Raw genomic sequence first — 25,841 nt, 5'->3', positions numbered from 1 at the left:
GCTTTCTATATGACGCCATTGTAAATATATTGTGCTGTAAGACTCCATAATGCTGGCTTGCTAATGTATCTGCTTCTATCTATATTCCTTCACACTGACAGGAAGCCTGTGAAACATCCACTCTTCTCTGTCTGAGTCATGATGATGAATCTCTGAACTGGCAGCATGACCACTAGCCCTCTTGTGTCTTTTCCTCTGAGGACTTTGCCTTGAGGTAATTCAGACAAATATGTTAGTCTTAAAAGATACAGATGAGGGTAAGACTATTTTGCTACAGTAGATCCTCGAGGCTATGATTGAGGTTATGTTTAGTTTTTGAAAAATGTATAATCTGTCTGAGAATAATCTGATTTAAGAGCAGTTACACATGATGAAAATTACATTTAGGAAGTGTATGTGTGTGTATGAATATATGTATGTATTAGTGTTGTCACAATACTGGAATTTCGATAAGATACCTTGACAATTATCGATATTCGATACCATTTTCGATACCATGGGGAAAAACTGCCATACTACCCATATTGTCACGACTAGCTATGTTTAGTTCTATGGACTCTTATTTTAATATGCTGTTCTGTTTCCCTTAGTTTCTGTTTCCTTGCTCTGTTCAGTTTCAGTTTTCTCGGTTTCTGATTATGCCCCTATTAGCTCCTCCCTATGGTTTAATTCCTTGTTAATTCCTGCATATAGGCCTATACTCCCTGTTCGGTTTTGTCTTCTGTTGGTTATTATCGTTATGTAGTGTGTCGTGACACATAGATATGTAAACATATAGACACATATAGATATTTTTAATATCTCTTTTTTTGTCCATCCATTGAAATCAATCAATATTTTCAAACTTCAAAAGGTACATGATACATCGTTACAGTAATCCATATGAATCAAGCGGTTTAATCCAAGTCTTCTGAAGAGACACAATCACTTTAGCCTATATGAAAAACAGATTTTAATTCATTCAGGCTTTCATTCAATATAAACATTGACAACAGTTACCATTAAAATTATCTCACCTAAATGTTTGCTCATTCAGTGTATTTGTGTATTTGCAATGGGATAATTTTGTTGCAATAGCTCACATAGCGCAAGCTTAATTTCAAACTTTGGAATGAATTCTCAAAAAATATATAAGTAAACAGAACAAATAAACAGTGCTTTAAGTTTGTCAGGTAGGTTTAACAGTAGTATTTAGGTAAGGAATACTACAGAAATTGAATAAAGTAATCAAATCTAAAATATTCTTACAATTAAAGTTACAAAAGTTATTCAGTCAAGAGCAATGAGTGATTTCCTCTTTTTCTTTTGTTCTTTGATGAACAGACAGCTCCAGGTTTATTAGGCCAACCCTCTTGGCACACCTTGGCAATAGAATCGCAATAGAATTTTTTTTGGTTACTCATATGTGTATATATATATAGTATTGACACGGAAATATCAAAAACGGCCTGTTCCAATAGATATTTGTTGCAGTATCAGGAAAATAATGCTATTCTTTACAATATATTGCTATTTTTTTAGTATATACAGTATATATACATACAGTATAAACTGTATACACTCTCAAGAATAGCATTACAATTCTAGATCCCAGATCCCCAAGTATGAAGTGCTTGGGAAAAATGCACTTATACAGACAGAAAACTGAAACTTTTGTGAGCAGCAAAAGTCAGTGTACGCCCACATATTGTACAACTCACCCACATTGTATATACAATAGGGCTACAACAAAAATAAATGTGATGAGCTCGCTTTTGCTTAAAACATTGCTTAAGACATTGTTTTGGCCATATATATGCTGATGTCAGAATTGAAATAAGTGTGTGATTTATTTTTAGATTAATTTTTGCTTACACATAATCCTTGGTGTATTTTTGAGAGGAGTCATGAGCTTTTTGGTCATTTGGTTTGCCAGTTATTCTCTCTCTTTCTTTTTTGCTTGAAGGTTTTTTGTCGCATGCAGTTAAATATTGTTTCCATACTTGGATTAATAAATGCTACTTTCAATTGCAGATCAAATAATCTCTGCTCAAATACTGATAAATCTCAAATAAATAAACCAGCTCAAGCATGCTGGTCTCGTACTCTGACTGCTCAATCTTGTAATGCATTTTCTAATATGTATCTGGAGGAATATCAACCTCTTACCTCGGACTCTGTTCCTTCCCACTTGAGTGTTGATGGTCAAGTGTAACTGTGTTCAATAATAGATGTTGCAATATTTTAGATGCAATTGCACCTCGAAAGCTTGTTAATCGGAAATGCAAATCCCAACCATGGATAAACAATGATATTCAGGAACTTAGACAGCAATGTCGTCAGTGTGAATGAAAGTGGAAGAAGGATGGGCTTCAGTTATCAAATGAAATACTGAAGGCCTCTTTGCATAATTTTCAAAAGGCTGCCAAGATTGCAAAAGCGAAATATTTATTCGACATCATAGCCAAAAATTCTTACTGTTCTAGAATTTTATTTTCAACGATAGACTCTGTTTTAAACCCCCCGATGCAGATATTTCCAGAGATTTCACTATGTGAAAACTTTCTTGGATAAAGTAAAAAATGCATGGGTTAAATTATCTACAATGGCAAATTCTATTTCAGACCCCATTTTATCCACTACTCAGTGGAGTGATTTTGAATTAGTCTCTTTACAGACTCCCTCTTATGGTCCTTCCATTAAGAAGGCACATCTGAGGCTTTATTTCCTGAGGTGTCTCAAGAAATATGGTATGTCCCTTAACATTCTACATAACTTTTACCGTTGTACAATTGAGAGTATACTGACAGGTAACATTGCCGTGTGGTTTGGCAGGGCTACTTCACGTGATCTTAATCTTCTGACAAAGGTGGTCAAAACTTCATCTAAAATTATTGGGGTTCCACTTGAACCGCTCCAAAACATTTACTGGAAACGCAGCACTAAGAAGGCACTAGGTATTATGCAGGATTCTAGTCATACTGCACATAATCTCTTCTCCCACCTTCCATCAGAGAGACATTTGCAGAGCATGCCAACTTGCACATCACGTTTCAGGGATAGTTTTTACCCTCAGGTAATAAGGCTACTGAATGATGGTACAACAGGAAGGAGGGTTGAGGTTTGAGCGTAGTTACTATGTTTACTGTGCTTGGATATTTTAAAGTTATTATAATTGTTATTTATTGACTGGTGCTGAGAGAGTGCCAAGGCACATTGTATTTCATTGCTGTGGTACTCTGTACTAATATGCATATGACAATAAACTTGAACTGAACTGAACTGATGTAAAGAAATCACTCTAAAATTAAAAACCACCTTTTCTCCCCACAATGTTTTGCCCTCACGATTTGTAAAACGAATTTTTGACACTATTGGTCCTGATCTAGTGAGGATAATAATCAACTTTCTTTTGACAGGGACTGTTCCAGATTGCTTTAAATTAGCTTCAGTGTCACCGATCCCAAAGAAGCCTTCGCCCATCCTGCAGTTTACTCAAATTTTCGACCAATCTCCAACCTGCCGTTTTTATCAAAAATTCTAGAAAAAATTGTATTTATGCAGCTATAAATATATTTTTCAACCTGGTTTTAAATCCTTACACAACACAGAGACTGCCCTTTTGAAAGTTTTTAATGACATTTTAATGGCCACTGATGCTGGTAATACCATGGCTTTAATGATGTTAGATCTCAGCTCTGCGTTTGATTTTGTTGATCACGGTATCCTGCTGTCTTGCTTGGAGCAATACATCGGTGTAAGAGGCACTGTACTCGACTGGTTTCGGTCCTTCCTGTCAAACAGAAGATTCTCTGTAAATTAAGGGAAGTATTATTCTTCTGTCGCACATGTGATGTCCCTCAGGGTTCAACTTTAGCACTGTTACTGTTTTCACTGTACATGCTACCCATTGGTTCTATATTTAGGAGATTCGGTGTGTTGTATCATTGCTTTGCCGATGATACGCAGCTTTACATACCATTTATGCCCAATGACAGGTCTGCCATCAGGGCCGGAGTGGGGCCACTTTTCAGCCTGGGAGTTTCAGGCCCAAGACCGGCCCACTTTTTCCATGGTGGAATTCCAAATTAGCACTTTTTTAAAATTGGATAAATGAAGCAACAGTTCAGCTCGTACTATTGTGTAGTTAGTATTAATACCATGGGTTAACAAATAATGTAAAGGTTAAATAATAATTCACTTAGACTTTATAAGAAGCATAAGAAGCAATTGCAACTTTTTCACACAATTCTGACGTTATATTTCGCAATTCTGACTTTATATTTCGCAATTCTGACTTTATATTTCGCAATTCTGACTTTATAACACGCAATTGCTACTTTATATCACACAATTCTTACTTTATATCTTGCAGTTCTGACTTTATAAGCAATTGCGACTTTATTTCACACAATTCTGACTTTATAATTTGCAATTCTGACTTTATAACACGTTTTATGATTTTATATCACACAATTCTGACTCTATATCTGGCAGTTCTGACTTTATAAGCAATTGCGACTTTATATCACACAATTCTGACTTTATATTTCGCAATTGTGACTTTATAACACGTTTTATGACTTTATATCACACAATTCTGACTCTATATCTTGCAGTTCTGACTTTATAAGCAATTGCGACTTTATTTCAGGCAGTTCTGATTTTATATCTTGCAATTCTGACTTTATAAGAAGCAATTGCGACTTTATATCACGCAATTCTGACTCTATATCTCACAATTCTTTATAACACGCAATTGCAACTTTATTTCAGGCAATTCTGACTTTATATCTCACAATTCTGACTTTCTAACACGCAATTGCGACTTTATTTCAGGCAATTCTGACTTTATATCTCGCAATTCTGAGAAAAAAAGTCAGAATTGCGAGATGTAAACTCGAGATAAAAAGTCGCAATTATCTTTTAAAATGTTTTATTCTGTGGCGGAAACAAAGCTTCCATAGCCTACCTCCTGGCCTCTTCCTCCCATCCATCCTCCCTGACGCGTACCGTTACGGCCGGCCCAGCTATCAGTAGGCGCCGGCGGAGCCGCGGTAGCCTCCCTGAGAAAACGTTTTGAAAAGACGGGCTATGGACCCAACCATTTCTATAGGAGGGGAGGGGAGAACTCCCTCACATGGTACAACCCATGCTGAGTTGCGCGCTGTGGTGGCAGAATGCGGAACGTGTGTATCCTAATGTAACTAATGTGACATTGAAATGTAAAAAAAAATACAAAAAAAAATTCCTCGACCGGCCCAAAAGTGAAGCGGCCCACCGGGAATACTCCCGATTCTCCCGATTACCCACTCCGGGCCTGTCTGCCATAAATCAATTGATAGACTGTTTTCAAGATTTGAAAACATGGCTTACCAATAACTTTCTCCATTTGAATGATGACAAAACTCAAATTGTCCTGTTTGGGCCAACCGAGAAAACTGATCTGAGCAATGTTGACTTGGGGTCTCTCACTCCATACATTATTTTGTTGCAAAGAATCTGGGTTTTACACTGGATAGTGGCTTAAAATTGAACAAACATATCAATACAGTTGTCAGTTCCAGCTTTTACCATCTCCGAAGATTAGCGAAAGTTAAACCATTCCTAAGCAGGAAGAGTTTTGAGATTGTAATTCATGCTTCTCGCTCCTCAATACCTTACTGAGTTGGTTATGGAACACAAACCAGTAAGATTGCTCAGATCACAGACCAATCATAAACTACGAGTACCCAGGGTCCGGTTGCATAAACCTCTAAGACTAGTCTTACAAGTTAGACATCAATTTATTTTCTTTAAGACGGTTCATAGCTTTTTTAAATCAGTTACATAAAAACGTAGATAAGCCTACTTTGATACCGAAAACTAAGACTGACTGCCCCAGACTAACTGCTAGTAGGTCATACTAGAACTTAAGACACTGTCTTAACATTATGGCTATGTTTATGCAACCGGCCACTGATCTACTGGAATGCAGGGGTGACAGAGCCTTTGCAGTAGTTGGCCCCAGGTTATGGAACAAATTGCTATCATCTATCAAAACAGCGTCCACAGTGTCTGAGTTTAGAAGTCTTTTGAAAACTTATTTGTAGTTTTGTGAATGTTTATTTTAATTTTGGGGATGGACCTAGATATTTCTTGTGCAGCACTTTGGTCAACCAAGGTTGTTTTAAATGTGCTTTATTAATAAATTAAACTTGAAACTTGAAATAATCTTTCAAGGTCTTGCAAATTCAACTGATACCATATAGCATAATATTTTATTTACACTCAGGCACACAAGATGCATACCAACCGCCAATACCTTTGAATGAATGAGACATGATGCAAGGCTGGACCACGGCCCTGTAATGAAAATAACAAGGATTTTCTGGATTGTGCTGGCAGCGTTACAGAACAGACTCCTGTCCTGCCGTCACTGACATGCAGATGCTGCGACCATGACTGTCTGGAACAAATCACTGACAGCATTGACTGATGAATGCTCTGAGCTCTCTCTTTCTCCCACTCTTTTGTCTTTTCTTTCTGTTTCTCATGCATATGTACGTTCATGTGAAAGTGGTGAATTAATTCATGTTAACTTACCCAGAATGGTGTTTAATGTTATCACGGCTGTTGCTTTTGACACTTGTGCTTTCGGATGTTTCCTGTTGTTGGAACCTATGTAAAGCAAACTGTTCCCAGGCACAGTTACAGTAAAGCTTGCATGTAAATGAAAACTTAAATATATATTTAGACAGTAACAGGCCATCTGATTGATATATCAAGGGATTTTTAATAATGGGATGTTTAGTGGCAGCTAAATCAAAAATAAAACCACGAAAAATATTCATGGATGATCGTCATAAAATCTGTCTAAAACTGAGTCATATATCAGCAAAAAAAAGAAGTGTCCTCTCATTTGCAACTGTTTTTTTCTAGCAAATTTCCTAAATTGTTCATTTTTATAATTTATTATTGCGCTTATAAAAACCTCTCGTCGCTGGACAGTATGTACCATGAGTTTTTAGTATCATGGTAATCAAATCATTTCCGTCTACCGGGATAACAGGTGCTTGTTCCATTGTAGATGCTCAGTAGGGCTGCACAATATATCGGAATTATTGAAAAATCTTATCGCAATTTGCATATCGCAATAGCTTGCGATAACTGAATGATTTTATTACTTCAAAAGATTAGGAAAAGTCAAAGGCTTAGGTCGACACAGACAGCAGAGAATAGACTGGACACGTGACTGTTACATACATGGGACATGCTTATTTCTATTAGGCGCAATAAGCTAAGTAATGTGTACAAGATACTTTTTCTCTTAACAAAAATATAATGTGAAACATGAATGTTGGTTATATCATTTTCATTTTTAAAATATAATTTACATTTATTTTACACTCTTAAAGTAGTACCATGCCACATATAGAATATATCGCATTATTTAACGAGTTATCGCATAAAGCTTCTTTTTTTTTTTAAATCGTGCAGCCCTAATGCTCAGACTGACCCAAGTCCCAAGTCAAGATCATCTATCTACTGTAATGACCCAATTTTGCGTGCTTATGTAATTTATTTGTGTTATTTGCATAAACTTTAAATTCAGAGACTAGTTTAGAGACTATAGTTTCTGAGTGGGCATCATATTTTGACCACCCCGCTCTAAATAAAAGAAACCAGATGGAGAAAGTCGGCTTTGCGGACACACTTCTCCACAAACCATCTGCCTCCTACATTATACAGCAAAGGACCAGACTCTGTGGTCATAGCAACGTCCTATACGTGAGTCCGATACGTCTCCCTCTCTCTCTTGTTCTCTCTCAGAGCGCAGCTGGGAGGCAGAGGGCCTTCAGCAGGGATTCTGGGACGTTGACAGGCCCTCATTTTAAATCACAATGAGAGCTTATTCACACTTCTGTCACTGAATTAATGAAAGTGTTGTAGCCATTTGCTTTTGTGCCTTAATTCTCTCCAGAGTTCAGCAATCAAAAGGAGAGAAAAAATGTAAAAGAGAAGCTGTGAGTATTACAGGGATAGTACACTCACAAATGATTCATTCATCTGATATAATTTGTGCACTATATCCACTAGGCTTCTGAAGCCATACAGTAAGAAACAGACCAAAATGTAATTCATTATTTACTGATAATCTTGTGGCAGTGAGTTGTTAACCACTGAAGCAATATTATTGAATAGAACCTGTGGAAAGTGCAAAGTGCATCATAAATCAAATTCCTGACAATAATAAAATAATAATGTTGTTGGAATGTGTTCATTATTCATGTTCATGAAATGGGCGAGTATGATAAATAGTCTATGGTCACAACAAACAATATACTCTGATTCACTATAAAGGCACTAAAAAAGAATTCTAAAAACTGTTTACACTTTAATATGCAGATAATATTTGCTGTTTATGTGATAAATAATGATTTTTTGCAATGGTACATTTTCATGACCAACTAAAAACATTGTCTATCTAAATTCCCCCTACTTTTTTTATATGTTTTTATAAAACATTTTGTTTTATTTATAAATATATGTATAAATATATTTACATTATAATTCCATTTTTGGATTTATCCAAACAACTTTTTGAAATATTGTATTGTTTAAAGTGCCCTTATTAAGTTTTTTCAGATATTACCGAATTGCACAAATGATTCTGAACTGCCTGAAACGAGTCGTCAGTTATTCCAGCCTTATAAACCTGCGTAGATTCGTGCAGGAAGTAACAAATATGCTGTGGTCTTCATTTTCTGCCCACGAACAACATCTGCTTTGACCGGCCCTAAAACACTGTAGTTGTAGCTGAGGCCTGGAAGACTTTGGTTCATGTTGTCAACAGTTTGAGAAGACACTGTTTTCTGCACTGTGAAAGCAAGGATCAGGACTCAGGCTCATATTGGTACAGTAAAACCAACGGCATTGTTACTGTTCATATCATTGTGTATACAATTGCTGAGGAAGCCTCCAGAGCCAAAATTCAAATATAGTGATGGCCATTTCGTTTCCAAAACATGCTGTAAGCGGTAGACCAATCAAATCAGGGCAACAGATCTGACCAATCAGAGCAGAGTTAGCTCTCAGAAAGGTGGAGTTTAGAGAGACCGAATCCCTTAATGAACCGTTTCAGACACTTTTTTTGGCATCGGATGCATGTAAACCTATTGTTGTAAGTTAGTAATGACTGGAATTGATTCAGTGCTTTAATTCTTTGACAATTTCTAAATCCACGTCAGCAACTTTTTAACTACCTCCACTCTTCAGTCAGATTTGTTGCAAGGTGCCATCTACTAGGACTCCAATTGATTTTTAGTGCATCTTCAATTGATTTTCTCTTTTGAAGGTCTCTGCTGGTCTCATCGCAGTCATGCTTTGCTCATAAAATGGTCCTGGTATATTGGGAACATCACAGAGTTTATTACCTGCACCAGCAGATTATGATATGTGATGTGCTTTACAGATGTATTGCTTAAATATGCTAATGTACATGTAATGTAATGAAATCATAAAATTAGGATTTAATTATTTAATAACCCTTATTATTTTTAATAACTCTCATATACTGACTGAGGTGTGAGAGCCTTGTGATAACTCTTCAAAACAGACTTTTATACCTGGCTCATTCCTCCTTCCTGTTTATCGTCTACTGTCATCTTCCAAACAAGACAGGATGCTCAAGTCATGAAACGCCGGATCTGCATGGGGTGAAAACCTGTGTCAGGGGAATCGGAACACTGTTTCTATTGATCAGAGCGAGCAGCTGAAATATTATCTCAGTTACCTTGAAGTGCAGCACTTTGCCTGGGCAGGTGATGTGAGCGAAGAGGTGACGTTGAAATGTGGGCTCTCTTCATCAGAAGCCAATTTTTTATTTAATTGGCATTAACAAAAACATCACATATTGTACTATCTAACGGTAACAGTGAGACATACCTTGCTGTTGTTGTTGTTGTTTTTGAGTGCTGACATCTCAGTCAAATCTGAGCAAGATCAAGTCTGTCATTTTGTAATGACACATTATTGTGTTTTTTTTGGTTCATTTACTGTCATTAAGCATATTAGTCTATTCAAGAGTCACTTAATTGTTCTTGACACTTGCTAATGGCACATATCCATCAATGTTATAACTGATTGCTCATTTGCCATAAATCGGTATGTTCTTATGCAAAGACTCAATATGCCTCAACTTCTTGTTGCGAGTTCCCAAGTATGTTTTTCTGAAACAGATTCAGAATGGAATAATAGTATAAAGCTAACTGCATTCTGTGTACTATTTAAAAAATATGTGCAGCATACAGAAATATGTTTTAAAAAATAATTTGCTTCAATGTTTACACAAATTCATTATGCGAGTCTATAAATGAATCTGAATAATTGAATGATACTTTTTCTGGGTCTTTTGCAATAATGATATTGAATGGTTAAGTTGAGAACATTGCATGTGGCTCTGATTGTACTGTACACTTTCTGGCAAATATAGTAGACTTTTTTTGTATTGTGAAATATTATTACAATTTAAAATAACTTTTCTATTTTAAAATATTTTAAAATGTAATTTATTTCTGATGGTAAAGCTGAATTTTCAGCATCATTACTCCAGTCATCAGTGTCACATGATCCTTCAGAAATCATTTTAACATAATTTATCAATGTTGAAAACAGTTGCTGCCTAATATTTTTGTGGATATGCTTTTTCAGGATTCTTTAATGAATAGAAAGTTCAAAAGAACAGCATTTATTTTAAATGTCTATACTGTTACTTTTGATTAATTTAATGCATCCTTTCCTGGTATGCTGTTGTGAACATACCCATAATTTCTCTCGAAATTTCTTTAAATTGAACACTGATGTGGCATTTTTTTCCTCCCTATTCCTCAGTCTCTGTCGTTGATTTTCCTCTAGGCGTTCGGTCAGGCATACACCACCCAGCGTAAAGTAGCAGAGGATGGTGAGACAAACGAAGAGACGTTGCTGCAGGAGTCTGCCTCTAAAGAGGCCTATTACATGGGACGTCTGGTGGACCTTCAAACCCAGCTCAAACTGAGCAGCTCCGTGGCCTCCAACGCCCAATCGGAGACCGAACGTCTCAACGCTCTGGTGCAAGAACTCAGAGAGGTGAGTTGTGTATTTTCTTGTACTGGTGGAACTGTCGTCATCACACATTACACAGTACATAAGTTAGTACACCCTTTCTGAAAGTAATTAATTTTATGAAGTTTATCTTGGACCAAAGGGTTATTTTGAGGGCAGTGAGTCTGTGTGCGTGTAGTGTGTCAGCAGTCACTGGTGTCAGGGTCAGAGACTGTCGCCATAGTGCATTGTAGGGGGCAAATCCATGGCTAAGCTGGGGCATAAGAGAAATACCCTGAGGTCGGCACAAAGACACACTGTACACACACACGGCCACTGCGGTCCTATGAGACAGGGAATTTCATGAAGTTTTTCACCCTGTGGTCACATACCTTAAATTTAGAATAGCTTAATTATCACAGTACAAACAGATACTCTGACAGCCTAGATTACATCAAAATTTGCATTTTTATTTATTTATAGCTCAAATAATCAATGGAACGACATCTCTTCTCTTCTCTGAATGATGACATGTTCTCTGGTGTGAGGGCGGGACAACCTGTCACTCACATGACATCACAGCATTAGTAAACCACAACCATCCAATCAATTCCCAATGGACAAAATCAAGTCCCTCCCTACAATTTTTCTTGTTCGAGAAGCCATTTCACTTTGTATATGCACGTCATAATTGGGCAGAACAGATTATCGGAACTTCCATTTCATGCAGACTTTAAATTTTAAATAATTAAATAGACATTACAAAAGTGGCTTTAGAAATCAATTTATTGTTTGTTTATTCCTGCTCTTGGTAAGTGTAGTTTAGAAAAGCAGTTGAACATAAACTAGACATATTTCATCTGTAGAAAAAAAATACATTACCTTTAAAAGTTTTCCTGCATTGTTTTTTCATTTCAGTTCTGTCAAGACAAATCTTTTTTTCAATTGATATCAATTTATGTCGATGTAATGTTAATAGAGACGTATGGTGTGTGCCATAAATTTTATACCAGCACTGTGTTCATAACTGCTATTTCACAAGTTGTTTGAGAGTTGCTCATCATTCCTTGAAGTATTCTAACATTTTTTCAATGTTAAAATAATTTTTCATATTCTAGTTTACTGTACAGGGACAATATAAGAAAGCAATTCGTAGACTGACTTCCCAAAAATCTGTGCGGGTTTGGGACGGGTCTTTCCATTTGTTGACCAATTGAAGAGAGGGTAGGGCGTAAGGGATTTTCGGAAGTCATTATCTTTGCAATACCGTTTGCTGCCACTAAGTTAATTTTAGCCTTTGTGTACTTCATAATGTGTGTGGAGTATTTCAGCCTTAAAACCAGCATTACTGCTGCAGTTTCTGGCACGGCACATACTAGGTTTGCTGTTTAAGTACTGCACTGCTCCTGACCCCTGAGTGTGTGAAGCCCATGATTACCACTGCTACAATAGAGCTGTAGTGGGGGATAATTGGTCAGTAATCCCCTGGAGTTCATGCCCAGCTCATTTGAACTGGCCTGGCATTGCTTAAAATATGCAATGAGACATCACATCCTCTGGGTGAGCTGTGATATTGTGTGCAGTAATCAATATACCAGCTCATGGGAAGGTCATCTTCCAGGGTGTGCAAAATATCTTACACTATAACAGTTTTTTTTTATCTTTTTATTCCAGTAATGAGTGGCAAATTTAATGGAGACAGCTTCAGGTAAATTTGGATAGAATTTGTTGCAGCTTCAGTGAATGTCTACACACATTTTTTTTTCCATAGACACTACAGTATAGGATGTCAATATATATATATATATATATATATATATACACACAAATACACTATCATTAAAAAGGTAAGATTTTGTAATCTTGAAAGAAGACATCATGGCTTAAGTTCACCAAGGCTACATTTATTGGAACACAGCACAGATACTACGAAAACAATAATATTGTGAAATTATTACAATTTAAAATGCTATTTTACTTGAATATGTTTTCAATTTTAATATATTGTAAAATGTAATTTATACCTGTGATGACAAAACTGAATTTTCAGCATCATTACTCCAGTCTTCAGTGTCACATGATCTTTCAGAAATCATTCTGTTGATATGATGCTCAAGAAACATTTTTTATTATCAATATTGAAAACAATTATGCTCTTTTTTTTTTTAGGATTCTTTGAAAAATATACAATATAAATGTCTTCACTGTTACTTTTGGCCAATTTAATGCATCTTTGCTGAATAAAAGTTTAAATTTCTTTCTTAATCTCAGAAAAAAAGCCTTATTGTCCTCAGACTTTTGAATGGTAGCATAAAGATTATTCAGATTATAAGATTGTTCAGATTATTGAAATATGCATGCAATGCACCTCACGCCTGTCCTACTGCCCAATCAGCATCTAGGTTTCTCCCAAGGCTGGCTCTGTTCCCATGTCTGTTCCACACCTTTAACTCTTCATCAGCAGTTTTGCCCAGTTTGTGCAATGGTGGGGGGTGGGGGGTTCTCTCTAAGCAATTGTGATTTTCCAGCAATCTGCTTTTGAAGAATGTTTTAAAGTATTTCAAAGATTACTATACTGTGACTGCTGGTGCAAACAAAAGGCCTGGTACCTTGGTAGAAAGCTATAAAGAGGTTCCTTTTGGCCACTCATTGTGGCTCACTTTTATATAGATTAATGCCACATTCTCAGACACATTGAGATTTATTCAGTGTTTTGTCTTCTTGCTTGTCACATTCTGTTTCAGCTGTTAAAGAAGCCTTTGTTTCGGCTTTCCCATGTAGATTGAACTTTGAGGAAGAAAGTGCTGATTTGAGGGTTTCCTCTGACGGAAAGCAATTTGTTACCCAGCATTCTTGTCTGCACAAGTATGGACATGATCATTATCATCATAGACTCTGACTCACAGACACAATGCTATTATATGTAAGCCTAAAGGATCTTTATATATTGCTTAGAAAGATTCATCATGCCATACTCCCACATACCAACACTATAATAAAAAATAAAGAGACTATAAATGGATATGTAGGATTTATTGCTGCTAATTATTTATTTTATTAATAGCCACCCTCTTTTCAGAGATTTAATCATAAAGTCATAAAATACTCGGTAAACATTGCAATTGTCACAAATACAGTGGACAGATTGCATAGGTGGATTGGACTTTCTTGCACTGCATTGAACTGGTTTACATCTTAACATTAAGAACGTTCCCCATGTGTCTACCTGGGTACTAATAGATCTCAGACTGTGCCATTACAACTAGGTATCCCTCTGGGGTCTGTGTTGAGTCCTATTCTGTATAGTATTTATATGCTGCCTCTTGGGCAGATTATCCAGAAGTATGGCCTGGGCTGTCATTGCTATGCTCTTGAACCCCAGATTTATATTTGCACTCAGCCTTATTTCACTTCTGCCTCTTCAATTCTCTCTGCTTATAAATAAAGGCATGGATGAAACATAACTTTCTTAAATGAAATTATTCTAAAACTGAAATTCTGTTAATCGACACTCCAACCTGATGCAGAAAGGCTTTATTACATCTAGGCTCGATTTTTTTTTTTTTTTTTTTTTTTTTTAGGTCTACCGGCAAATTCCATTAAGAGGTTGCAATTTATACAAAATTCAGCTGCTCTTATCTTGACATGTCTATATCTTTACACTAACACATTACCCTTATGCTTCTTCAACTGCACTGGCTCCCAGTTCAATCAAGCATTGGCAAGCTTATTTTGTCAGTCATCATTTCTTCTGAAATGGGGTCATGCTTAAAAAACCAAATGACTCACTTTTTTCTGTGTTGTCCTTTCCATTTCTCTCTTTCAGAATAATGAGATTTTAGAGCTACAGAGGAGCAGGATGAGAGAGGAAATAAGAGAGTACAAGTTCAGAGAGACCAGACTGCTGCAGGACTACACTGAACTGGAGGAGGAGAACATCACTCTACAGAAACTAGTGTCAACACTAAAGCAGAATCAGGTATACTTTACTTAAACACACTAATTGTGAAACACAATGTCATTCTATGTGAGCAAAAGCCACTATAGTGTATACTTACATGTAGTCACTTAAATTAATTGGCTCTATGCTACTTACAGAGGACATAGCTTTTGTAAATATTTGTAAATAGTTTTTCTTTACACTAGCTTGTCAGGTTTCTTGCACCAAAAATGTTCAGAATTTTGTTTTAGCCCCCTATCCCCCCCCCCCCCCCCCCCCTTAAAATTAAGCAGGCTGTTTTTCCTACTGTACCTTCAAGCGTAACATGATTTGTCCAAGTAGGTCATGTTTCTGGATCACCATCCTTGTTGATCCTGAAACAACATTCCTATTAACCAATCAAATTTGAGGGCTAGGTTCAGGGGTTACAACAACATTTTCATAATGATTTCCTCTGATTTTAGGAGGATAAGAGTTAGGACAATGATTTTATAGGAGGATTTGATGGGAAAGCATGTTCACCTATAAACATGTTCTACTTAGGGGAAATCACATTGTGTGTCCTGCCAAATTACCTCAGATGTTATTGGATAACATATTTTTTATTAAAATGAATATGAATACACCCACCAATTTTCAGAAAAATAGTAATAATAAATAAATAAATAATATAGTAAAAAAATATATAAAACATATACTTTAGTCACATTTCAGCTAAATGCTTTCCATAATTATATTTACTTAACAGATTTTATGTATAAGTATATAATAATATACAATATATTATACATTCTAATATTATAATCTGTTTTAACTATAAATATAGATTTAAATGCTAAAAAGCATTTATGTATTATTTTATTCTATTCTCATATATTTAATTATGTGCTATATTAGGTACTGAGGTCAGTGATTTAGTAAATTATAAATGTATAATAATAATAATAATAATAATTGTCAACCCTTTTCAAATTTACAGGTGGAATACGAAGGTCTAAAGCATGAAATCAAAGTACTTGAGGAAGAGACGGTGCTCCTCAACAGCCAGCTGGAAGATGCTTTGCGCCTGAAAGATATTTCTGAAGGCCAGTTGGAGGAGGCATTGGATGCTCTGAAGAATGAGAGAGAGCAAAAGAACAATCTCAGAAAGGAGCTGGCCCATCAGCTCAGCCTGACGGAGAGCGTGTATGGAGCCAGCACCCACCTGGCCATCTCTGCCGTGGAGGGTTTGAAGTTCGCAGAGGAGGCGGCGACCAACGGCACGTCTCCATCCGGGTCTAGCCCCAACAATGAGGACAGTAACCGGTGTAATGACTGCAATGGGCATGGACCAAAGGTGAATGGAGAATATCACCGACCGGGAGGCAGGAAGGGAGAGGTGTTGCACCCCGTATCTGATCTCTTCAGCGAACTCAACCTGTCTGAGATACAGAAACTCAAGCAACAGCTCCTACAGGTTAGTCACATGACACTTAAGGCATAAAATATGTAGGGATTGCAACAAAACCAGATTATGAAATTAATCTGGAGAGCAACATTTGTTTAATTTGATTTATTTTAATGAAACACTTAATCTTAAACATAGTTCATGCAGGAAAATCCGTAAAAAAGCCAAAAATTCCACACAAATATTATTGAAAAGAGCTTATTACACTGCTTTACATTTTGAAACTAGATCTTATTTAAATAGCATGTTGATATGCCCTCTAACATTTTTTCTTAATTGTTTATTCCATTCTTTTTTTAATCTGTCAGAATGACTATTTAGTTGTTCATTAATTCATCCAGGCCTTTTTAGTAAATTTTTTGTCTGTTTTTGCTCAGATATTCATAGTCAGATAAATCAGTGAGGGGTGCTTTGTGGGAAAACAGCTGTTATCCAGTGCATTAATGGGCAACTATTGACTTGTTGTGTGACAAGCTTTTCATTACATTTTGGTGGCATCTAATGCTACTTTATAAACTAACACAGATACCTTAAACCTTAGACATAAAACATTGTGCATCCAGTCAGTTTCAATGGACATCTAAGTGATGCCATCCTTCCTTATTGGCAAAAATACCATACCTGGTATTAAAGAGTTTAAGAGTTGTAAATTTGAGTGAAGGAAAGCTGAATGCAGTAAATGCAGTGGTTTATTTTGTGCTTTGGGATGCTACTGTCAGGTTGATTACAGTTATGAGCGAGTGCTTTGTGACTGTCCATGTAAAAGCGGGACACATGCATTTGTATGTGTGTGTGTGTGCCACGGGCATATTCAGCAAGAAAGACAGCATGGGACAAGAATAGAAAATCTGCCAGTGCGGACACAGAAACATAGAGAGCATCAGCTGCTTAAAGGAGTAAATGTAATGGTACATGTAAAAAAAAAAAGGTTTAATAATATAATAAAAACATATATTATATAAAACAATATATAATTTATTAAAATGTATCATTTGAATTTTAAGATAAAATTAATTACATCTACCTGTATCTGTAATGATCGATTGAAAACACTATGGTCATTTGGTCATGTATGATAAAAAAACAAAAACAATGTTACCACACATAAATTCATCCACATAGTCTAAACAGATCAATTTCATGATAAGTAAGTATTATATAACATGTTCGCATTTAATGGTCTCCTCTGGGCAATGTGGCTGCAGTCTTGTTTTCTCTAGCTATGTGGGATTGCCATCAAATACATAGCCAGAAGCCTGTCATTGCAGCCTCCTATTGCACAAATTAGCTGCTACAGTATTAGTTCCTATTTATATGAGCATTTTACACATTTATATCACTGCTTGGCTATAATGAATTGTTTTCTCACCCCTCAAGCAACTGTAATTGCCTGGCATTTACCCAAACAAAAAGTGTTTCCTCATCCTCCCCTATATTGTTCTTCTTGGATCCTCTCCAGTAAGGAATCGATTGTGTTTCGCCATCTCAGCCTCAAGCATTAGATGGCTGACGCTTCTGATAGTGATCAAAAAGCAATTAAGCAGCACTTGAGCTCAATGACAGGAATCACATGTCTGCATTTATGCTAAATTTGTGACAAGCAAGCTTACACACCTAACTATCACACCTGTCTGTTGAGTGGAATTTCAGATGAAGTGAAATATTCCATGTTTTTTTTTTTCCAAGAATCAAGAATATTGTAGATAAGGTCTTTACTAGAGAAAGTGAATTAAATAAAATTAGACTCCTATGAAAAGCTCTTTTTAAAGGTATCATGTATCAATGACGGGTGCCTTTTTGTTGACATTTCTGTGATTAGTGGGACTAACCATTCTTGAGAAAATATTGTTCATTGCTGACTTTCCAAAAGAAACCTACACTTCTTTGAAATCCAACCCTGTTATTTACTTGCCAAGGAGGCAATGTTTGGCTGGTAAGTATTACTTACTCACCTGCCGGTAGATGTTGTACAATATCTGGACCAAAAAATCATCTTTGTCCATTGGCAGCAATTGAAAAGTAGCTGTGTTCAGATGGAATAAGATAGGAAGCAGCATAAATAAGAATTTTTCATTATATTATGTTATTATAGCCAGCCGAGCTGCTTTTTTTGCATTAACTTGTGTACTACTTTAGTTTATACTTGAAACTTGACATTGTGTACTGCAAATATTCTTGACATATTATAAATTGCTTGTGCTGCCCACACACACAAAATAGCCGTGGCCAAGATGATCAGCACTGGATCATCTGCAGCTAACTCAGGCACGGCGGCCATCTTGTTCGAGGACTCTGGAAGGGCGGCCATGCCCGCTGGAGACTCTGGAAGGGCGGGTACAGCAAGACTGTCGTGTTCTAAATGCAGTTTTATAGTTTAATAACGGAACCAGGGAACCAGGGAACCGAATGAGCATCACCAAACGTACCTCCAACAAAGGACAACACCAGACAAAGAACATGAGAAACATTAGGGTATAAATACACTCAAGGGGAGATTGGCAAACAAGACATACCTGGGAACAATCAGGAACTAATCAACAAGAAAAACTACAAAGGACTACAAAACATAGCACAGAACAGGAAATAACAATAAAAAGTCCACACAAGGGGAACACAAGACAGGAACCATGCCAACTGCATCCTTGCTGAATAAAAGTATTTAATTAATTAAAAAAATACTCTTACTGATCCCAAAATTTTGAACGGTATAGTAAATAAATGGCTATGCTAATGATAGTATTTTAGACCTTCTTGGTATTTGCTAACTAGCTGTGTCTTCTTGTCTACTAGGTTGAGCGAGAGAAGGCGGTTCTGCTTGCCAACCTGCAGGAATCTCAAACTCAACTGCAGCACACGCAGGGCGCCTTAACTGAGCAACACAGTCGCGTTCATCGTCTTACCGAGTGTGTCAATGCTATGAAGCGCCTCCACAGCGACAAGGAGTTTGACACTGAGGAGTCTGAGAAGGCCGACGGGCCCATAAACGGTTGCTGCGAGTACGAGACGGACATCAATGGAATAGAGCTTCTGGAGTGCAAATACAGAGTTGCCGTGACTGAGGTCATTGACTTGAAGGCGGAGCTTAAGGCTTTGAAGGAAAAATATAACCAGTCTGTGGAGAGCCAATCAGAAGAAAGCAACCACAGCGAAGGGAAGGTCCAGGCTCTCGAAGAGCAGGTGAAATGTTTGGAGAAAGCCTGCCGTGAGGGCCGTGAGCGGGTTAGCAGTCTGGAAACAGAGCTCCGGTGCGCTTCGGGTATGGCTAGCGAAAGTAACGGTATGCTGAACGCAGCTCAGGACGAGCTGGTTACATTTAGTGAGGAACTTGCTCAGCTCTACCACCATGTCTGCTTGTGCAACAACGAGACGCCGAACCGCGTCATGCTGGACTACTACCGCCAGAGCCGGGTCACGCGTAGCGGCAGTCTTAAAGGCCCCGAGGACCCAAGAGCCCTGCTTTCTCCACGTTTAGCTCGCCGTCTCGCGGCTGCTAACTCCTCAGACATGTCCAAGAGTCCTCAAGACTCTCCATCAAAGGAACCCCTTGGAGAAGGAACTAAAGGGGAAGCAGGAAGTCCCAACAGAACCCCCTTTGGTTCGCCAATCAATGGTTCATCTCATTCTCCCTCCCCAATACCAGAGACAGGTGATCTCCGCAGGGAGCCCATGAACATCTATAACCTCAACGCCATCATCCGTGACCAGATCAGGCACCTGCAGAAAGCTGTGGACCGCTCGCTCCAGTTGTCTAGGCAGAGGGCTGCTGCACGAGAGTTGGCGCCCATCCTCGATAAAGACAAGGAGATTTGCATGGAGGAGATCCTGAAACTCAAATCCCTCTTGAGCACCAAAAGAGAGCAGATCGCCACCTTGCGTCTTGTCCTGAAAGCCAACAAACAGGTACTGTAGAAGGTCAAGTTTATATGTTTTTGCTACACATCCCAATATCTCCTGTTGTGTTTGGTCTCAAATAAAAGCATATACACAACTTCTTTTTAGACTGCCGAGGTGGCCCTGGCGAACCTGAAGAGCAAATATGAAAATGAAAAGTCCATGGTGACGGAGACAATGATGAAGCTTAGAAATGAACTGAAGGCCCTCAAAGAAGATGCAGCCACCTTTTCCTCACTGAGGGCAATGTTTGCCACAAGGTACATTTTCGGCCATTATATGGTCTTACTATAATTGAGGACATCCAAATTGTAAATATTTTCTTTTTACATACACATTCCTGACCCTATCATTCCATGATTCTTCAAAAAATATGTTTATCTTTGCAATCTTTCTTTAAAATGTACTTGCTCTAACTCTGTTCGTGTAATTTTCTGTTCATCGGAAATCACCTAGGTAGGAAATGGAAATGTTAGCCAATGGCTAAATAGCTATTTATTTATTGTCATACTGCCGGTAAGAATGGGAGTTGATTTAGGCTCCGATTCCTCTTAACGATTCTATAAAGATTTTTTTATTACTTTTACTGCATGGATTTACCTTATACATTTATACATTTCCACAACAATATTCAAATTCCCCATGATTTTTCCAATTGTTTGTGATTTACTGGATAAGAATTGAGGAGAATATTTTTTAAATCACAATTTCTACTCAACATATTTTAGAGCTTGTAATGTATATTCATTATAATATGTCCTTGTTTTCTTTCTTTTTTATTAACATGACTTTTCCAGGTGCAAAAATCACTTATATAAAATATCCCGGTTTTCCAAGACCATGTGAATCTTGCACTTCATTAAAAAAAAAGTTTTTGATCGGGTGAATTAAAATAATAAATATCTAAAAGCTTGTTTTGTCTTCTATCATTAAATCATTTCTAAGGCCCACAGATTGAGAACCACTGTTGTACAGCGTGTTCTGATGTTTTATGTCTAATCACTCCGAGTCATTTTGAGGTTCTCTCTCCCTCTTTCTCTAGATGTGACGAGTACGTAACTCAACTGGATGAGATGCAGAGGCAGCTGGCTGCCGCTGAAGATGAAAAGAAGACCCTGAACTCCCTCCTGCGAATGGCCATTCAGCAGAAACTGGCCCTCACACAACGCCTGGAGGACCTGGAGTTTGACCACGAGCAGTCGTACTGTGGCCATGGAGGGAAAGTGGCAAGAATTAAGAGCAGCCCTCAAAAAGTAAGTCATCGAACTGCACTCACTGCTCCCCCTAGTCCCATTGCATCGGTTTCAAAACCTCCTTCCTGTCTATTCCAAAACAATACGGTTGCATCAGCCTGTAGCTCTCCTTCACTGGATGTTCCTACTCCATCCTCCTCCTGGACCTCCTCAGCCCAGCCGTTTTTCCTCGGCCAGTCGCAGTGGAACCTGGGCACTCAGACTTTGGTCTTAGACCCACAGACGTTGAGTATAGAGTTTTGTCATATTGTTCATAGTGGAGACTCTGGCCAATCTGATGCTCACGTTCCCAGATCTGCTCCGACTTCCCCTTACCGCTCTCCTGTCCTGGGCGCTCGCCAACCGTCGCCACGTACTTTGAGATCTCGCATGCGCTCCAATGTGACTCAGTTCACTCCTTCGGCCGCTTCAAGAAACTCTCTAGTCCAGCCTGGGATTCCCAGAATCCCTAGTACTGACCCTCCAGTAGGTGACACAGTTTAAGGACAGACTGGTTTCCATCTTATATGAATGTTTGATTCAACTCAGGGATACAATTGATACTACTTGAAATTTCAACAATTATGTTTTGCTAACTCTAGATACATTTGGGTCACATCATGGCTTTGTGAGATGTTACTTATTAATATAATGATGTATAAAAATAAGATTAAATCAAAGAAATTGCACTACCTGTGTTTGATGTATTATTATTTTTGCGGACTGGGTAAGAAAACAGATTTTTCCAAGCATAATTGCTGGAATCTGCATCAGTAATGTATTCGGATCATATTGGAAGAATTATTCCTTAAAGCGAAACAGGTATTGATTGGTGCATGTATCTGTTGGAATATCATCCCTGCATGTGTGCTTCCATTTCATGGCTTGATGAAATGGGTGCTACATACTGCATGCCAAGCAGTTAGTTTGTGTGATGGAGTTTTCAGTTGGTTTTTTTGCATTAGCAAACAGCACATCTGACATAACTATAGCTCCATCCACTGGTGACAGTGTGCATTTAACGATAGAACAGTTATCTTTGCCTTTATATCTAGGTAGCATCAGTCTTGAAGCTTTGTGAGTGTTTCAAAGTGATTTATACTGGAATCATGAGCAGTAGCCTATCTATAATCATATTACGCCTGTTCTAAAGATACATTCAAACTGCTTTGCCAGCTAACAGAAAATACTCAGATCCCAAGGCACCCTGTATGATAAAATGTGCCAGCGAGAGCTGTTCTATTCATGGACGCGGCATATGGCAATGCAGGATCTGCCATATGCAACTGCAGGGATGAGTTCTTGCATATGCTGCCTGCTGCCCAGCTACTGCATTTCATTGAGCTGTAGAGTACAGAACCACATAAAATGTGCCATTCATTCATGAGTCATTCTATGAAACTGGTGCCTTTTCAAGAGTGATAAGGATTTTTTAAAGTAAATTTCTTTCAATTTCTCTCATGCTCGTGTGTTTACGTTAAAGGGTTAGTTCACCCAAAAATTTTAATTCTGTCATTAATTACTCACCCTCATGTCGTTCCAAACACATAAGACTTTCGTTCATCTTCGGAACACAATTGAAGATGTTTTTGATGAAATCTGAGAGCTTTCTGTCCTTCTAATGACAAGCTACGCAACTACCACTTTGACGCTTCATAAAGTTCATAAAGAGATCGTAAAAATATGAATTGGGCAGTTTAGCCCAAATTTTATGAAGAGACACAATCGCTTTATATAATGAACATATAAACATTCATCAACTCACACATCAGATATGGTAAACACTAAACAGAGGCTCAAGCTTGTACGCTTGATGTGCGAGAACCAATGAGGTTCATTCTCGTGTTACGCAGCACGTTTGAGCTTCTGCGAGAAACAATGAGGTTTGTTCTCACGCATCAAGCAGGTTCGGTTGAGCTTCTGTTTATGTTCGCTGATCAATGTTTATATTTATATTACTGTATATTTTTTATTTAAATCGATGAATATTAAATAAATGTAATCCCATTAATCCTCCATCCTTTCAGGAAAGTAACACTTCTTGTCCACTCACTCATTTATTAACTAAAATCTAAAAATATAGAGAGAAATGCTACCTTTCATTTACATATTTCTTCATCAAAATGTGAATATTTGCTAATGTAGCAAAGAGAATGACAGAAAAGCATTCTTGTGACAAAAGAAAAAAAAATCAAGTTTCACAATTTGCAACAAATAATGGATGACAACTTTTACTGTCATATATAATACAAAAATGGCACTCGCTTTTTAGAATGACCTGTTTAAGGAGCTGTGGGCCAAAAAGCATTTGACAAGTCGAAGGTTCAGAACATCAGAACATCTGTGTTAGTATTGCTCAATCAAGACTGACCGAGATACCACAGTTCTGTGGTATCATGCTATCATGCAGTTCTGATGGTAGACAGTGGTTAAATTTACATGTAAAGACAAGCCTTGTTTTTCCTAGGAATGTTCAGAGATTTCAGGTCTAGTTTCGTTTTCTAATATTGCTGTTTCCTGTGCCTTGCTTAAAGATAGGTGAAGTGTATTGTGTATAATGTGACTCAGTGGATAGTGTTTGTAAATCACAGAGTTCTATTGTAGTGTAATGGAAACCAGTCTGATCCGCTTCAACTGTGTCACCTTGACGTAATATGTCACAATGTACAGTATGTCAAATAAATCAATTACATTCATGCTCTAGAGGCGTGACATTTCTATAAATAGATTACAACAGTGGCGATACCCGTAACATAAAAACACTTTTTATTATTCCTGGTAATGATGCCCCTTAAAGAGCAGTGGACATTTCCAATCTCTGCCTGCAGGTGTCAGTGTTTCTAAATTTCACAACCTTTGCCCATTACTGAACGTGTCAAATGCTGTTTCGCCCATGTTAATCAAACCACAAACCTCTCTCACAGAGTAGTTATGTTTTTTTCATATTGGGGCTGTAGATAGAATTGTTTGCAGTATGGAGATGCTTATGTCAGTAATGCATTTACAAACAACCACCCATTCCAACCTAACAAGTGCCTAATGCCTTAGCAGTTGCATAGCAATGCCCTGACAACCACACATAAAACCCTAGCATCATGATGACGAGTTTTGCACAAGAACTACTTACATTGAAATGGGAAAATTAAATGAATTAATTTAAATGCCTACATATTGCTTTAGATGTGTATATGTGCTCTTAGCTAGACAGCATCACCTATGTTTTAAACCTTGCTTTTTGTCTTGTTAAATGTGTAAACGTGTGTATATGCACTCTCTCATTAACAATCTGCAACACTGTAGTATATCATTTGTGCCTGACGTTTAAAAGTTTGAAGACTGTAAGATTTGTTTTTTAAAAGAAACTAATACATTTAGTTAGAAAAGATGCTTTAAATTAATTGAAAGTGACAGTAAGGACATTTGTTGAATATGACCTTTCTATTCATCAAAGAATCCTGAAAAAAAAAGTATCAGTTTCCACAAAAATACTATGCAGCACAACTGTTTTCAACATTGCTAAGCAACGTTTCTTGAGCAGCAAATCAAAATGTGATTTCGGAAGGATCATGTGACACTGAAGACTGGAGTAATGATGCTGAAAATGCAGCTTTACCATCACAGGAATAAATTACATTCTAAAATATTTTAAAATAGAAAACGGTTATTTTAATTTGTAATAATATTTCACAATTTAACTGTTTTTACTGCATTTTTAATCAAACAAATACAGCTTTAGTGAGCATAAGGACTTCTTTCAAAAACATTACAAAAATCTTACCGACCCCAAACTTTTGAACGATAGTATTTCTCTGTTTAACAGAAGGTGATACCACCTTGCTTTGCTTTTATCTTTGTACCTGGCATTCCTCATGAATGTACGTTAATATTATATAGATGTTAGTTATTATAACAGCTCATTATTTCGTGTTACTCTCTCTCATTCTACATGCTCTGCGTGTGATTCTGCATGAGATAAACACATAGAATCACACCCATGCTTGTTAGGCCATAGCAACTATTTTCAGCGTATTCACTTCTCGTCTCTGTGCCCATTTATGTCTGTGTTTGTGTCACTAACCCTGACTGTCACACCTCTGTATATTTGTCTAATTTATCAGTCTCTCTTAGATTGTCAGCAGCCTTCTGCCTCAGTACCGCCAACCTCCCCACAACTGAGGCGTGGGAGGGCATCTACGGGCCACAGGTAACCCGTCCTTTGGAGGAACTCGCTCTATACTGCGTCCTCTCTCACACTTCTCACAGAGAAAAATGTCACACCTACTGTAGG

The 25,841-nt window shown here is 37.5% G+C and overlaps 1 protein-coding gene across 3 annotated transcripts in view; it reads left to right on the top strand.

Moving 5' to 3' along the window:
- The window catches only part of bicd1a (bicaudal D homolog 1a), a 41,586-nt gene that overhangs the window by 12,756 nt on the left and 2,989 nt on the right, over positions 1-25,841 (top strand). The window contains exons 2-8 of one of the 3 annotated variants that reach the window (XM_079873450.1): positions 10,876-11,088; positions 14,870-15,022; positions 15,963-16,439; positions 19,221-20,330; positions 20,430-20,581; positions 21,364-21,574; positions 25,672-25,757. In XM_079873450.1, coding sequence (XP_079729576.1) covers positions 10,876-11,088; positions 14,870-15,022; positions 15,963-16,439; positions 19,221-20,330; positions 20,430-20,581; positions 21,364-21,574; positions 25,672-25,757 — 2,402 coding nt within the window. The remainder of the gene's footprint in view (positions 1-10,875; positions 11,089-14,869; positions 15,023-15,962; positions 16,440-19,220; positions 20,331-20,429; positions 20,582-21,363; positions 21,575-25,671; positions 25,758-25,841) is intronic. The other 2 variants (XM_079873451.1, XM_079873452.1) reach the window with 2 other exon arrangements.

The sequence above is a fragment of the Squalius cephalus genome (genome assembly GCF_949319135.1).
Source record: "Squalius cephalus genome assembly, chromosome: 6".
In the NCBI taxonomy this organism is placed as follows: Eukaryota; Metazoa; Chordata; class Actinopteri; order Cypriniformes; family Leuciscidae; genus Squalius; species Squalius cephalus.
This window is presented reverse-complemented; position numbering and strand designations above follow the sequence as displayed.